This window comes from Oenanthe melanoleuca, chromosome Z (assembly GCF_029582105.1).
Source record: "Oenanthe melanoleuca isolate GR-GAL-2019-014 chromosome Z, OMel1.0, whole genome shotgun sequence".
NCBI classification, from domain to species: domain Eukaryota; kingdom Metazoa; phylum Chordata; class Aves; order Passeriformes; family Muscicapidae; genus Oenanthe; species Oenanthe melanoleuca.
The window spans coordinates 51,927,683-51,942,999 of record NC_079362.1 but is presented as its reverse complement, the minus strand read 5'-3'; the positions used below and the strand labels follow the sequence as shown (position 1 = coordinate 51,942,999).

Genomic DNA, 15,317 nt, shown 5'->3' with positions numbered 1-15,317 from the left:
ACTGTAAATCTCGAGTGGTATCTATTTTTCTATAGAAAAAAAAACCTGTAGACTGCGCCTAGAGGTTATTTTTTTTCTTTTATTTTCTTTTTTTTTCTTCCTTGTTTTGTAACTTTTGGTGGTATTGTCTTGCAGGCGCCTTAGTAGTGAACAAAATGTAAATAGGATTATTTGGAAATAGTAGAAAGGATTATGTTGTAAATCCATGGAACTGGGTTTGAAACGGCGGCTCGTAGCTTTGGGTTAGGACAGTATATCGCAAATATATTTCAAGAAATTGGGTGTGTAAGTTGTTTGCAAAGTGAGATTTAATCAATAAGACTTTATGCATCAGTCTGCCCTTCTTACGACGATTTCTGCCTAAGAATTAAATACTCCCCTACTCCTATCCCAGTTGGATCCTGATTGCGGTTTATCCTGCCAGAACGGGGAACGATGGGATTTTTCAAAGCCTTTCTTTTTAAGACCATGGTAATTGCATTCTGCCCAAATTTGTGGGGGTTTTATTTTGTTTGGGTTCTTTGGTAGAGTTTTTGTTTCTTTTTTTTCCTTTGCCAGCCCTTACATAAAGGGGGCCCCGGTCTTCCGTCATCTCATAGATCACCTGAAAAGGGGAGCAGTACCACTAAATTAGCAAGCAATCCTCTGTCGCTTTCTCAGGGGTGTTGCTCCTACTTAAAGCGAAAGTCCCATTTTAAAGGCCAGTGAATTTATTTCCTTTGCATACAAAGGAGGTAACGCCAATTCTCTGTAAGTGTTTCTCATAATGGAGGGAGCTGTTTCTCTCTGTTTAATAACCATAGCCTTACAATTAAACTGAGTATAGTGATGTGTTTTGGAGGCTGTTCTTTCAGAGTTTGTGAGGTCTTCATGGAGAGATATTTTATTTCATTCTAAAATAAATTAAACTCTGGAGAGTGACGGGGGAGAGATAGGAAAGGATGTCTCTAAACCATTCCGCGGACAGAAGTTTGAGGTTTACTAACTCACCATCTCCCTCCCCTGTTTGATTTTTTTTCCCCCCTCTTCCTTCCCACGGGAAGCAGCGCCCCGTCTCTGAGGGCAGCCCCGAAAGACGAGAAGTTTCTAGACTCTCCAGATGGTTTCTGGGAAGATGCTCCCACACTTTGAGACATATTTGCACTTTTTTATTATTTTCTTTTTTTTTTTTTTCCTTGTATTTTTTTTTTTCCCTGGGGGTCAAGTGTCACCTTTTTACCCCCCCTTTTCCACTAAATATGGCATCGGTCTCCCCTCGCCCCCCCCCCAGATGGATGGGGTGAGGCCGGAGGAGCTGGGACGGTAGCGAGGCGCCCTTCTCGGATGGGGGAGACACGGCGCCGCTCCCCCCGCCAGGGTCTGACGCTGGGAGCCATGTGATGGCCCCCTCGCTATAAGGCGGGGAGGAAGGCCGCCCTCCCTGGGACTAAGCCCCAGCCTTTTCACCGTGTTTCCTAAGGCCCAGCAAGCCATCCCCTACGCCCTCCCTCCTCGCCAGCCTCCTCCCCTCTCCTCCTCCCAGGACTAGGCGCGCTCCCTCCTGCCCCGCATCCATTAATGTCTGGGGGCTGAGGTGAGGAGAAAGAAGGGAAAACCGACTTCCAGGAGAGACGGCACAACCTTCCTGCGCCCAGAATTATCGATCCTAACCGAAAAAAACCTCGAAAAAGATCTCCAAAAGAGGGGAAGGGAGGGGAAAAAAAGAGAAGGAGAGAAATCCAAACGGCAGCAAAAAATACCCCGAAACAAAACCCTGACCAGCCGCCGCCTCCGAGCGGGCGGCGGGAGCGCTCCAGAGGAGCGGCAGCGGCGCTGGGGGCCGGCGCGGCTCGGAGCGGCCCGCCTGCCCGTGGCGGCGGCGGGGCGGCTCTCCGCGGAGCGGCGCGGAGGCCTGGCGGCGGCGGCGAGAGCGCCCGCTCGCCTGCCGCGCCGCGCCGGCCGCCTCCGATGCGCTGCCCCGCCGCCGCGCCATGACCCTTAGCTCGGAGATGTCCGAGGCGTCGACACTGGCTGAGGAGACCGACATTGATGTGGTGGGCGAGGAGGACGACGAGGAGGACGACGAGGAGCCACAGACCCGCCGCCGCCGCCGCTCCTACGCCGAGGACGAGGAGGAGGACGAGGACGACGACGAGGAAGACGACGAGGAGGATGTGGGAGACCTCCACCCCGCCGCCCTGCTGCCGCGGTCTCCCGTGCGCGGTGGAGGCGTAGGTGGCAGCGGCGGCGGGGCGGGCGGCGGGGACGCTGCCGGTGGCTCTCGGCCCCCCTCGCGGGGTGGCCCGCAGAAGGCGACCGCGGGCGGCGGTGGGGCGGGCGGCGGCGGCGGCGGCGGGGCCGGCGGCGGCGGCGGCGGCAAGAACAGCCTGGTGAAGCCGCCCTACTCCTACATCGCTCTCATCACTATGGCCATCCTGCAGAGCCCCAAGAAGAGGCTGACGCTTAGTGAGATCTGCGAGTTCATCAGCGGGCGCTTCCCCTACTACCGGGAGAAGTTCCCCGCGTGGCAGAACAGTATCCGCCACAACCTCTCCCTCAACGACTGCTTCGTCAAGATCCCCCGGGAGCCCGGCAATCCCGGCAAGGGCAACTACTGGACGCTGGACCCCGAATCTGCCGACATGTTCGACAACGGGAGCTTCCTCCGCCGCCGAAAGCGCTTCAAGCGGCAGCAGCTCCCGGCGCCCGAGCTTCTGCTGCGTGCCGTGGACCCAGCCGCCTTCCTCCCGCAGCCTCCGCCGCAGCCCCCGCAGCAGCCGCCCTGCGCCTACGGACCCTACGGCTGCGGCTACGGTCTCCAGCTCCAGCCTTACCACCCCCACTCGGCCCTCTTCGCCTTCCACCACCCCTCTCCGCCGCCCCGCCAGCCCTCTGCCGCCCCCGGCAGCGCCCCCGGTGCGGCGCTGCCCCCCGCCGCCGCCGCCGCGCCGCCGGGCCCTTTGCTGCCGGCGGCGGAGCTGGCACGGACGCCCTTCGGCTACGCGCACCCGCTGGGCCCGGCGCTGGCGGCCTCGCTGCACTCCGCCAAGCCCGGCAGCGGCGCGGCGCTGGCCCGCTCGCCCTTCTCCATCGAGAGCATCATCGGGGGAAGCCCCGGCCCCGGCGCGGGCAGCAGCTGCGCCTCGCAGTCGACCGCGGCGCCGGGGCTGGCCCGCTCGCTGGGGAGCGCCGGGAGCGGCCTGCCCCCCGCCGCCGCCCTGCCCGCCACCCCCGGCTTCGCGGCACGGATCTCTAACTGTTAAATGTTTGGGAGTCTTTCCGAAGGTAGGATCTGGGGTATCTCCTTTCTCCGCCGCTCGGACGCCCGGCGGACGCTGCCCGCAGGGGCTGCCTGTCTTTGCGTGGGGATAATTGTGACGGGGCTCGGGGGCCGTCAGCCGCGAGCGACGGACCTCCCGTGACCTTCACTAGTGCAAAGCCAGGTGTAGATCTAGATACTGCACGGGCAGGCGGTCACTACATCGGAAAGTTACTCGCCACTCCTTAAAAAGAAACAAGCATGGTGATAAAAAATGTCTCTAAACTGTTAAAGTTCAGAGATTCTCAGGTCTAGGAGCTTGAAAACAGTAATGTACAGTAGAAAGAAAGGCTTGAGGGAGGACAGCAGAGCAATACTTTTTCATTTAGTACACTTGTCTCATGTACTTTTATAAAAGAAAAGATTAACGTGTTTACACAGAAGAAAGTCAAGATTATCATTTCTTATTTTAACCTGTGTTTTGTATTATAATAGACTTACGGAGTTTTTTATTTTGTACTTTATGCGTATTCTTTACAAGGAATATTGTTAAAATTACTGGCAAGTATTATTGTACCATTTTAATGTAAAATTTTTACACATTTTCAAAAATAAAATTTTTAATTTTCAAAAAAAAAAAAAAAAAAAAAAAAAAAAAAAATCGAAACCAAACCCAAAGACCAAAGGAGCCCAGCCAAACAATTGGCTTTGGATCATTCCCTCCTTAGCACTTCTCCTTTCTTTGGGGCACTGATATTTTTTTCTTTGGGATTAATAACACAATAATCAAAGAATATTCTAGCTTGAAATTTATTATGTGCAGATTTGACCGCAAAGAAGAAAATAAAAATACAGTCTTTGCAGTCAATGTATTGTTAACCCTAGAAGATAAAGAAAGACAAAAAAAAACCCAAAACAAACCAAACAATCCGAAAACAAAACAAAACAAAACAAAAAAAAAAAAAAAAAAAAAAAAGAAACCACAACGCCAACAAACAAACCTCCAACAAAACAAAAAAAACACTCTACAAAAAAACAGCAGGAACGAAAGAGGGGATAAATAGAAATAGGTCTCTCTGGAGGGAGTAAAGCCCAGTTCTGTAAGGCACCAATCAGGGGATTGATTAAAGAGCCGGTTTAAAACTATTTTTATACTTTTGGGTGTGTTTTAAATCACAACTGCATCATAGTTTGGTTTCCAAGAGGCCCAAAGGAAAATACTACTAATAAAGGGCATGCATTGAACTTAAGAGAGATTTGTTCTAGACACTTATGTTTCTGTGACGGTAATAGCGGCATATGTTTCTACTTTTCAATACATAAAATATAAAATGCGCTTTGTAAAATCCTCGTGTGACGAGTTGATTAAGTTTATAAGCTGTCGAAGTAAGGATATTTGAATGTACAAAACAATCCATGAAAGCAGCTTTTCTGATTCCAAACACCCGTTTTAACAGCATAAGGTGGATAGATATCTATTTTATAGACTAAAAAAATTTTTTAACTAAAAATCCGGCCTCAATTATTCAGAGCTTATATATGGAGAAGAGAATCGCATGTTTTAAGAGTAGGCGTGTGAATGCTTGTTGTGGGCTAGGAATGCGCATTTTTCAAACCAGGGAGGCGCTTTTCAACTACAACTGTATTTATAACAATTTAGGAGACTCGGGGATCAATTATGTGAATTTTCATAATAAAAGAAATTAAAAAGGGAGGGATGCCTTTTAGTGCTCTTTGGAGTGAGGAGGGGTTTTACGTATAGAAGTATTTCGTCGCCTTGATTTTAAATATTCTCCTAGATAGAAAAGTGGTGCTTCTCCGTTTTGTTTATAGGAACTGTGTTAAAATAGTGGGTTTCAAAAAGCAAGAAAACTGGACATATGATCCCTGCTGGGCTCCATTTGCAGTCTGGAGCTGGAAGGTCTCCTTGGGTGTCCCGAGCTCCTTAGCAGAAAAAGAAGTGAAGTCCGTTCTAATTTCTAAAACAAAAGGGGAAATACCTCAGAGGCACCGTGTACGTATCCTCTGGGGAGAGCCCGTCTTTTTCACTAGAGACCGATTAATTCACTTTTCCCGGAACTGGCCGGGAGATGAGCCGGGCCGAGGGCCGGTGCAGCATGGAGTACCGAGCTAAGCAGAGGTCCCCTCGAAGAGGCAGATCAAGCAGGGAAAGGTTTTGCGGGGGAGAAGGCCGTGCGGCGGTGCGAGGCTCCCCGAGGAGGGATGCTGCTGGCTCTCAGTCTGGGTTCTGTCCGCTCGAGTCCTAGCTATCTTCACGAGAAGGGTATATTCCGGTGACCCACCCCGTGTTTGTTTCTCTTGGCTTCTCCGCAGTGGACCCCGGAAAGCCGGGCGACCTCCCCCACGCAGAGCCCAGCCCGGCCCATGCCAGCAGACGGTGGGGTCCGAGTGCGCCCACCGCCCGTCCCTCAGTTCCCCTCAGAGGCATATATGGCAAGTAAACTGCTTGGCCACTTGCTCCTTCCAGCTTTTCGCCGGTTGCCTGCATCTCGCGCGGACAAGACCTTCCCTTGGGAGTTGGTAGGGAAGCTGACAGGAGCAAATTGCAGTAGGTGGTATAGATTTCTTTTTTTTCTGCAAGTAAAAGGGGGTCGAGGAAGAGGCCTGGGGTCGTGGTGAAGGACCCTTTTGCCTGTTCTCCTCGAGTCGACGGGGAAGCCGCCTAGCCTCAGTCCCTGTCCCGAGGGTCTCTGTTTCCCCGCTGCTGCCCCGGAGCAGGTGCCGCCAGAAAAGTGGCCGGCCCCACAGCGCTTTGATGAGCTCGCAGCACCGCCGGGCCGCAGCGCCCCTTTCGCATGCTAATAACCCGCCGTGCTCTCCGCGGCTTTCATGACTAGCAGAGGCTTGCAGCGTAGTCCTCGCAAAGACTGAACCCGGACGAGCAATTCCTCCAAAATGGTCTGAGCCCTAATAAACAATCTGGTAGGATAAGCAGTATCGCCTTCTTCTCCTCCCAGAGACAAAGTGTGGATTCATTAACCCGTCTCCTTGCTCATCATATCCCCGTAGGGCTGAGACGAATTACTGGGTCTGAATTGGGAGGGGATTGCTCTAAGAGGGGCTAATGTTTCAATCAGTTCATCCTGAAGGACCACACAAAAAGAAACTTTTTGGTTTATGGTGCTATTATGCGGAGTTTTAATCTAGGGATAGATTTAGCCAAATGTTATCTATTGGGAATTTAATGAAGCCCTTATGTATTCAATCGTCTTTTATGCCACACACAGTGTCTCTATCCAGAAATGTTTCCTTCCACATAGTTCTTTGTTTCTGATGGGTGATTTATATATATTTTAACTAGGTTTTTAAAAAAATTATTTCTTTTCAAGCATCTTGTATAACGTTTCTCTTAAGCAGGACTGTGTTAGGTCCCTTCCCACATCCCCTGTAAAAGAGGTTTCCCTTTCCATCCCTGGTTTCGAAGATGATTATATTGCATGTCCACACACTTTGCCCTTCCCTCGGAAGCGCTCCCACTCTGTGGACACCGCCGTGGGCTGCGACAGACAGCGCAGCCCGAGGGTCCGGCCGAGCCCCATGGCTGCCGTGCCCAGCTCCTCGGCCCTGAAGCTACTCTCAACCCAAACCTTCCCCACCCGCACCTCCTTTGGACCACACCTTGGGTCTGGTTTGTATTTTAGGTGCGGTGAGAAGCACCGAGGGTCAGCGGGGTGCGCATCCCGTGCTTGCTGGCTGGTTTCGAATACCCAGGACGGGCCCCATCACCAAGTCCGGAAGGTGGAAGAGGGGGGCGAGGCCCTCACCTGCTCTCAGCTGCTCCCTTTCTTGCAGCGCTGGTGGCGAAGGCAGAGCGCACGGTCTCCACCGTCGAGACTGAGGCCTGATCTGTGGGAAAGTGGATCTGGTTTAACTGTCCCTTGGCACGGCCAGGAGACTCCACTCCGTATGTAGTACTTTCCATTAGTACTTACAGTAAGTACCGCTGTAGTCTCTGATAATATCGTATTTGTCAGAAGTAACGGAAATTATGATCGATGCCAAACCCTCTCTGCTATGGAACTTCTAACCACTGCAGATCTGTTTTTCAGCTTGTTCACACTGGCTTCCCCACCTGCAGAGGTATTTCCCCTCCTTCCCCCGGCGACGGGCCGCACACCTTATCGGAACAGAATACCGGCTGCCATGTGCCCGCAGCTCAGCGGATCCCGACCAGGTAGGTGTCCGCCTCCGCCGTTCCTCACCCCCAAGCCCCAGCAACCTGCTGCAGGTGACTACAAGGCCTCTCCACCCTACTCCAAAAGTCCTTTCTCCTTTCCAGCCTTCACCATGAGAGTCCCGTCGAGCAGCGGCCATTGGGTCTCTGCTCGCTGCCCCTTCCTGCGCTACAAAGCATGCCCGAGATGTGGAGGAGAGATTCACCCAGAGGTGTGTGTACGTTTGTGCAGGAGAATGGCACTTCAGAAGGTAACAAGCTGCTGCCAGATCCACGCTGCGGCAACAACCGTGTTCGATGCCTCATTGCGCAGTGCCCGTCGGTTTTGGGGAGAGACGGAGAAATGAACGCGAGTTCCAAGCCGGTAAACCTCTTGCTCTTGTTTCTCGCTTGCGGAAGAACTCTGTTCCCCGCCGGCAGTCCCCCCCGCCTGGAGGTGTACTCCGGGCAGCCGGCCCAGGAGACACGCCGGCCCCTTCCCAGACTCCTGGCTCGGCTCGCCGCTCAGTCACCGGCACGACGGAAAACAACAAAGGCAAAGGCTGCGGGGTTGGGAAGGCACGCACGGGGAGCCCCTCGGCCAAACTCGCGAGCAGCCCGGCTGCCGCAGTGCGGTGGCACCGGGGCTGTGCACGGCTGCGCGGCGGAGCGGTGCTCCACCGAGCCCGCGCGTGTGAGCGGGGAGGCACCGGCTGCGTCTCCGCGGGAATCTCCGCAGGAAGCCCACGGAAGATGCACAGCGGACGAAGATGTGCCCTCAGTGCAGCAGTGAGAGACACAGAGGCATCCACTGCGTTCCGGGTCACGGAGAGACTTATCGGCTAGGCACCGCAATGCCCAAGGTGTAGAAAAACATTTGGACTGGACTGAGCGAAATGCGGACTTTTTTGTTGGTTTGGTTTTTTTTTTGTTTGTTTTGTTTTGTTTTGTTTTGTTTTGTTTTGTTTTGTTTTGTTTTGTTTTTTAAGCGCGGTGTGTAGTCAATTTCAGAAATTCTACCGCTGAGCTGAATTCAGAAGCAAATTTGTAGTTGTGGGTTTTTTATTTTTCTAATCAAAATAATTGAACTTGCCCTTCCTCTAAGCCACAGGAGACCTGTTGAATTGATTCTGTTTCCCTTCTGCTGATGCAGTAAAACGGCATGCAGAAATCTGCGGGCCCCCGTATTTAGATGACAGATTATGCAATTTATGTTAGAAGCAAAAGGATAATTAGATAATTCAACTGTTGCATTAATTAGTTTCTTAAGGCTGGGAAAGCCTTATCTCTACGGTAAATCCGAAGGTATTTCTGTCCCCTTAGTGAAAAAGGAAACCATGTGAGAACATCGAAACGCGTCTCAACGTTCAGGAGCATGTTTCTTGCACCCGATGATATCACCATCCAGTGCCCACACTGCAGTCATCTCTCCTGCTAAAGCCCAGGCTTTGGCAAGTGCTTTAAAAACCCGTGAATGTCTCTTCGTACCGCAGTGGTCGTGGGACTGCTTCTTTAGTTTCATTGCAGGGGAGTACATGCACACCTGTATATACGAGATACATTAAATACATACAATCAAGATTAATGAGGTGACTTCCTTCAGTTTTCTTTTTGTAAAATAAACACTGTCACGTCTGCTTATTCAGCACAATCAGACGAAATAAATAGCTTTCTAATATTCCACCTGTCGGCTGCACAAGGGTGGGGGGGTGTAGAGGAGAACAGGCTCTTCGAATAAACAGACTATTAAAAGAACCCTTGGTGAGAAAACAAGATGAGAAAAGATACCAGTGTCCCGCGAGGACGAACTGATATATTAGATATATCAGATATATCAGATATATCAGCTGACTTTCCTCGAAAATGGACGGGATCGGGAATTACAGACCATGGGGAAAAAATGTATACTTTCTTTCCAGCCTGCCTTTGCATAACAGGCGGTCTGGGGCTGCTCGGTGGATTCTGTCAAACATCCCTCCCCACTTAATGGAAGTCCTTAACCTGCCTTTCTCCTTGCAGACGGCGCTGCCGATGGGGCAGCGCACTCAAGTGAGTATCCTCTCACTGCCCCTGCAAGCCTGGGCAGCCGGAGACCCCGCTAATGCCACATAGCAGAGCTCTTCCCCTCTACTTCTCGCTTCTGTATGAGAAGCCTAAGGGTGACCCTTCTCTGAAAATTAACCGCTTTAGATCGCTTTCAGCCCTACTTCCATTCCGATGTCTCTCCTCCTGGTGCTCAAGCATCCGGCTGCCGGGACATGATTTTCTGTGGAATCCCCATTCCCGCCAGTCCGCCTCTAAGGCAGATCCCCCGTCCCGCGCACCGGAGCGGGGCTACTGACAAGAGATGTGGAGAGGATGTTTTTGCTTTTAAAACGACTCTCTTCCCCTCCAGCCTCCTCCCCACCCAGAAGGAGTCTGCAACAACTTGCTAACACATGGGCAAGCCAGACCTAGCGCTTCCACAAGAGATTTTGAATCCGGTCCCGGAGATGCTGCTGCGCCTGCGGCTGCAAGACGGCGCGGTTCGCCCGGGTAAGCGGCACAAAGCGCCGCGGCCGTGCCGGGGCGGAGCCCGGGGCGCTGCCGGCAGACCGGCAGGAGGGACCGTGCTCTGTGCCTCCTCCCGGCCCCAGGTACGCTGCCGTCCCAACAGGGCTGTCTCGGCGGCCCGCCGGTAGAGCAGACCACTGCTGCCGTCGGCAGAGCACTCCGGGTTCGTAACTCCCCCCGACGAGCACAACCTTCGGCCCAGTCCCGTCCTGCCGTCGACACCCACCGTGGGGCGCGCGGGGGCGCGTGGGGTGAGGGGAGCCCGGTGCCGACGCTATAAATCCCTCGGCAATTGAGTTCTGCACCTTTGATTTGGAAAATCGGATTCTTTGAGTGGAAACAGTTGACAGGAACTTAAAAGGATTAGCTGCATTCCACACAGGATCATTTTTACTCGTAACATTTTGAAACGATTGATCCCTTCCAGACCATAAACAATGTCCAGAAAAATGATCTAACGAGACTTCCATTGTTTCCTTTTGTCTACGAATCCCCTTTCGCCAGCAGTTTGATTAGGGACTTTGACAAGCTGGACTGTAATCACACACACACACACACACACACACACACACACACACAGCCTTTTCCCAAGATAAATATTGAATTTGAAAGAATTCGTAATTTGGTCGGTAATGTCAATCTGCCAGAAATCAAGCGAGTGCAGAAAAAGGCAGGTAGGGGAAGAAGAAGCAAGGAGAGCGGAACGGAGAGGAGTGGGAGCTCGATTATCCCTGAATGCCGAAATGAGAGGTGGGAGCAGCTCCCAAGCTTCTCTTGCTGGCTTTTATACCGGCCTGGCAGAAGAAAGACAAAGAGAAGGCCCACAGGTGCACAAGCCTACTCGGAGCATAGAGCGTAGAATATAACACACGGGGCCCCGTTCCCCACCGTGGCCCGAGATGACTCGAGATTGGCGGGCTCTGCTTTATCCCCCTGCCCTCCTCTTCCCCTCCAGTCTGAGGGCAGGAGAATTAACACGGAGACATTAACGGGAGAGGGGGGGAATAGACCTTGCCCTGTCACGCTGCCTGGCCGACTTTTTCTCTGTTTTGACACCTGCGGGCGCTGACCCATCCTCCTCTCCCTGATTTATTTCCCAATTAAAGGTTCCGCCTTCCTCGAGCCACCCGTGCTGCCTCCGTTCGACGGGTCTCCGCGGGCGACATCTCCCCGGCGACAGCACTGGCCGTGATGGGTCGAGGTGGCCGCCTTTCTGCCCCTCGTGTTTCTCTTCCTTCCCCTCCATATCTGTGTGAGCCCAGGGCCCCGTGTCACAGGAAAGTGACAATGGCGAGTATCGGCCCGGGGCTGTGCCGCGCAGCGAGGAGTGCTTCCAACCGGGATCGGGGGAAAATTCAGCCAGGAGAAGCACCTCAGTTATGTCTCCCCTTCAATTAAGAGACAGCAGCCCCTTCGCGTCAGACTTCTCTGGACTTGTTCTTTCAGTCAGGCTCCGGGATTCTTCTTTCTTCTTTCTTCTTTCTTCTTTCTTCTTTCTTCTTTCTTCTTTCTTCTTTCTTCTTTCTTCTTTCTTCTTTCTTCTTTCTTCTTTCTTCTTTCTTCTTTCTTCTTTCTTCTTTCTTCTTTCTTCTTTCTTCTTTCTTCTTTCTTCTTTCTTCTTTCTTCTTTCTTCTTTCTTCTTCTTTCTTCTTTCTTCTCTCTCCCTCTCTTTCTTTCCTTTTAATTTTTCTTTTTCGTTTTGTTTTATTTTTTTTTTTTATTTTTTCCTTCTTTTATTCCCTGTATCTCTTTTTTCCCCTCACACTGAGAACAAGCGGTTCCCCAGCACAGACTGGTAGCATTGAGCATCTTCCTAATTTAACTGTGTCTTCCTTGTATCTATCAATCCACCTTTCTAATTAGACTAATTAGAAGATATGTGGAGTATTGCTGGGTCCATAGACTAAACTGCTTAGGGCTTCTGAAAGGAAAGCTGAATGCCCGCCATGGGAGGTGGCCATTCAGGGATACGGTAACAGTTGCTACATTTATCTCCTGCTATTGAAAAGAGCTCTGCTTAAAGCTCGATTAAAATGTTTGGAAACTAATGCCACCCTGGATCCCTCTCTAATTAGAGGGCCTGGATAGATCACCCTGAGCAGTCAAAAGGAACTCCTTCCCCGTCTTGGCTTCTCTGTTCAGCAGAATTTCTTCTTTCCCCACAACCCCGCCCCCACCTCCAAAAGAGAAAGAAGAGGGGGAGCGGGGGAGGGAGTTGGAAAGGAGAGAAGAAGATAACGGAGCTATAAAAACGGGGCAGAGAAATGGTGCTAGGCCAAAGTCTTTCTCCCCAAGAGTTATGTTTGGTCCCGGTTCTTTCCTGACGGCAGGCACAGGCTCTTCTTCCTGGATTCCTTTTCAGCGATCGCGATAGGTTAAGGTTGGGCAGCTCCTTCTCCGCTGCCTGCTGCAAGCCAGTCAGGAGCTCAGGGAAGGCGAAAGGCCGTCGTCGTCCTCCCCTCGCACGCACAGGTGCGGAGCGCATAGCCCGGCTGGCTTCTTTCCCAGCTGCCCCCCTCGCTGTGCCCGTCGGCCTCGTTCAGAAAGAACAGTGCAGTAAAAAAGGGGAGGATGGAGGGTGGGGAAAAGTCACCCGCGGAAATGACGGCTCCTGTCCCCCAAACGCTGCTTGCGGGAAAGCAGCAAAGCAGAGCAGCAGTTTCCGACAGGCCGCTGGGCTGAGTGAAGGAAGGCAGCTTGGAAATCCCTCCCCGGGGTGCCCTGTGCCTCCATGTCTAACCTGAGAACAGCGCCGCGCACCTAAGCACCCACACACGCATTTCTATGCGCCCGCGGGGTGTGCGGAGGGGTGCGGACAGCCCTCGGGTCGTCCCGCTCCCGGGAAAGGTGGCCTCAGCCGGGCACTCGGCCTGACACCCCGCGAATTTGCGGCGCCGTTTCTTTCCTGGACGACAGAGATCATTTTGCCATCATAAAGGCGAATCAACGACTGGCGCTGACGAGGGAAGGGATGAGGAAAATGTTCTCTTCATTAACTCAAGCCTGTTACACAGATGACTTAGTTTACGGGACAGATATGACCAAAAGTGCCTGAAAAGAGCTCACACTCATAACTCGGCAGGGTTATACCCGGTTCTGACCCAGGGTAGCGCCCCGTTCCTGTGCCGGTAACCAAGGGCGCGGCGGCGGCCCCGTCCGTACCATGGGGTCGGTAGCGGGTTGGTGGTGCGGATTTCACCCCTGGCCTTTGGTGATTACAGCCCACCAAGTATAGGCAAAGAGAATAAACATGAGGGTGGTTTGTTTTTGTTTGTTTGTTTGTCTGTTTGTTTGTTTGTCTGTTTGTTTGTTTGTTTGTTTGTTTGTTTTTTCATTGTGGTTGTTCTTAAGAACAATGAGGTGGGCATTCTGGATAAAATGTGCAATATACCAAAGAAACATATCAGCGTCCCTTTCTCCCCGTATTGCCCCAGGAGAGGCCCCTCTGAGCCTCTTGCAGGTGGAATCTCCTGAGAGAAGGACGTACGGGCACGTCAGGCACAGAAACTTTCTTTCAAGTCTCCAGAGTCACCTCCTCCTGAAACCCTCTGCAGGGGAGGGGAACAGGCGACAATTGAGAGGACCTGCTCCTCTTCGTCCGAGTAGTCAGGCGACTACCAGAGCGGGAAGGACTTGCTCCAGACCCGGATGAGCCGGCAGGTGGGAAGCGGGGTGGCTCCCCCAGCGTCCCGGCTCTGCCGCGCTCTTCCTCGGCCAGGCGGGGGCTGTTCACGCTGTATCACGTCTAATCCCAGTGAACTCAACAGGACGAGTCCCAAGGACAAAACCGATCAAATATTTCCCTAGGGACATACGGGGAGCTGCTCACGCTGTATCGTGTCTAATTTCAGTGAACTCAACAGGACGAGTCCCAAGGACAAAACCGATCAAATACTTCCCTTAGGGACATAGAATTTTTTTTTTTTTCCTTCCCCCTCCAGAAAGCGAGTCTAGCTCAGAGGACAGATTTTTTTTGGCTGCAGAAAGCGCATGTCTTCATAAAGTGTTAGCGAAGGATCTCTGCTCTACGGGATCCCCTGGGACCCACCTGCGGGATTGAAAGGGGAGACTCCTCCGTCAGAGGGAGGAATTTGCTCCTGGGGGACAAGCAGGAAACTTTTTCACGTCTGCTGGGTCGCGCTGGGTTACTGAGGATGTAAAAGAGAGCACACATGCACACACACCCAGCCTCCAAAAGGCAGGTTTTTGGCTTGCCCCTGCTCGTGCGCTGTGCCCCTGCCTACACCTCTCCAGCACTCACAGCATCTAGGGAATTTCATCACGAAGTGCAAGTCCAGGGATGCCCAAGATACAGTCAGGAAGGGTGCCTGGACTCTAAGGATCAATGAACATCACGACAAGTTAGTGAGTTTCAGAGTTTCTTAATTTTAGTGTACAGGATTTTTCCAGGACCACTGTCTGCAAGTCTAGAGCCCAAGGATAGACAGTGATCATGGTGACCTCCCTCTTTTGGAAAACAAGCAGATGAGGACAGAGCTTCGTGTCCAGACCCAGGGCAGCTGCAGCTGTGTGCCTAGTAGTCCATCGCAATCAGCAGGTGGCTGAGCTGTTTGTCTACACTTTACGTGTTTCACATTACTTTCCTCGTGGGCGTTGTACAGCAAGTTTCCTTGTTAGAATCGGGATTTTCTCTCTTTTTTCTTGTTTTTCTTGTTTTTCTTTCCTTGTTTGTTTTTTAATAAGTTCGCTTGTGGAATTTCTGCAAGGAACAGAGAGGCAGAGCTCTGGGATTAGAGGTTTGGCTGAAACCTGTGCCCTGACACTGATACACTCCTCCATTCCTTCTAGTCTGGGTTATGCCTTTGCCTCGGATGTCTTTTATGCAGCCGTGCCATTCACCCCAGGCTGGTCAGGAAGGCAGGTAGTGAGGGATTAGATGTTTTGGGGGGAGGAGGAAGGGGGGGAAAGGGGAAGAGAGAGGGGAAGGCTGAGGGTAGAAGATGGGTTAGGCCCCTCTGTGATCCAGACCCCAGTGAAAATTCCACGCAGGAAGGGGTACAGAGTCATAGCCGCCCCTGGGAAAGATGTGTGGAGCTGCGGATATTTCTCTCTCTCTCTCTCTCTCTCTCTCTCTCTCTCTCTCTCTCTCTCTCCCGCTTTTTTTTTTTTCTTCCTAGCTGTTGTTTCGATGGAAGCAGGTTGATGCAAGGGGCCCTACGCCCCCCTCCCCTCTGGGGACGGGCTTTCCCAGGGCCCCGGGGGCCGCTGCCGCGGTGCTGGTGGGGCGCGAAGGGTCAGGGGCTTTACGAAGGGAGATTTCAGAGCGACCGCGATCTGCGTGTCCAAAAACACGCACTCCTCGCCGTCTCCCGCCAAAGTTCCCTTGTGATC

The 15,317-nt window shown here is 52.3% G+C and overlaps 2 protein-coding genes across 2 annotated transcripts; both read left to right on the top strand.

Moving 5' to 3' along the window:
- Positions 1-1,891: 1,891 nt before the first annotated feature.
- On the top strand, positions 1,892-4,952 carry FOXD1 (forkhead box D1). The gene has a single exon (XM_056514407.1). The coding sequence runs from the start codon at positions 1,971-1,973 to the stop codon at positions 3,240-3,242; it is 1,272 nt and encodes a 423-aa protein (XP_056370382.1). The 5' UTR covers positions 1,892-1,970; the 3' UTR covers positions 3,243-4,952.
- Positions 4,953-5,043: 91 nt separating this feature from the next.
- Positions 5,044-8,993, top strand: LOC130265363 (uncharacterized). Its single transcript, XM_056514408.1, has 4 exons — positions 5,044-7,163; positions 7,338-7,433; positions 7,539-7,645; positions 7,747-8,993. Exons 1-4 carry the CDS (start codon positions 6,797-6,799, stop codon positions 8,203-8,205), a joined length of 1,029 nt encoding a protein of 342 aa, XP_056370383.1. The 5' UTR covers positions 5,044-6,796; the 3' UTR covers positions 8,206-8,993.
- The last annotated feature ends 6,324 nt before the right edge of the window (positions 8,994-15,317 follow it).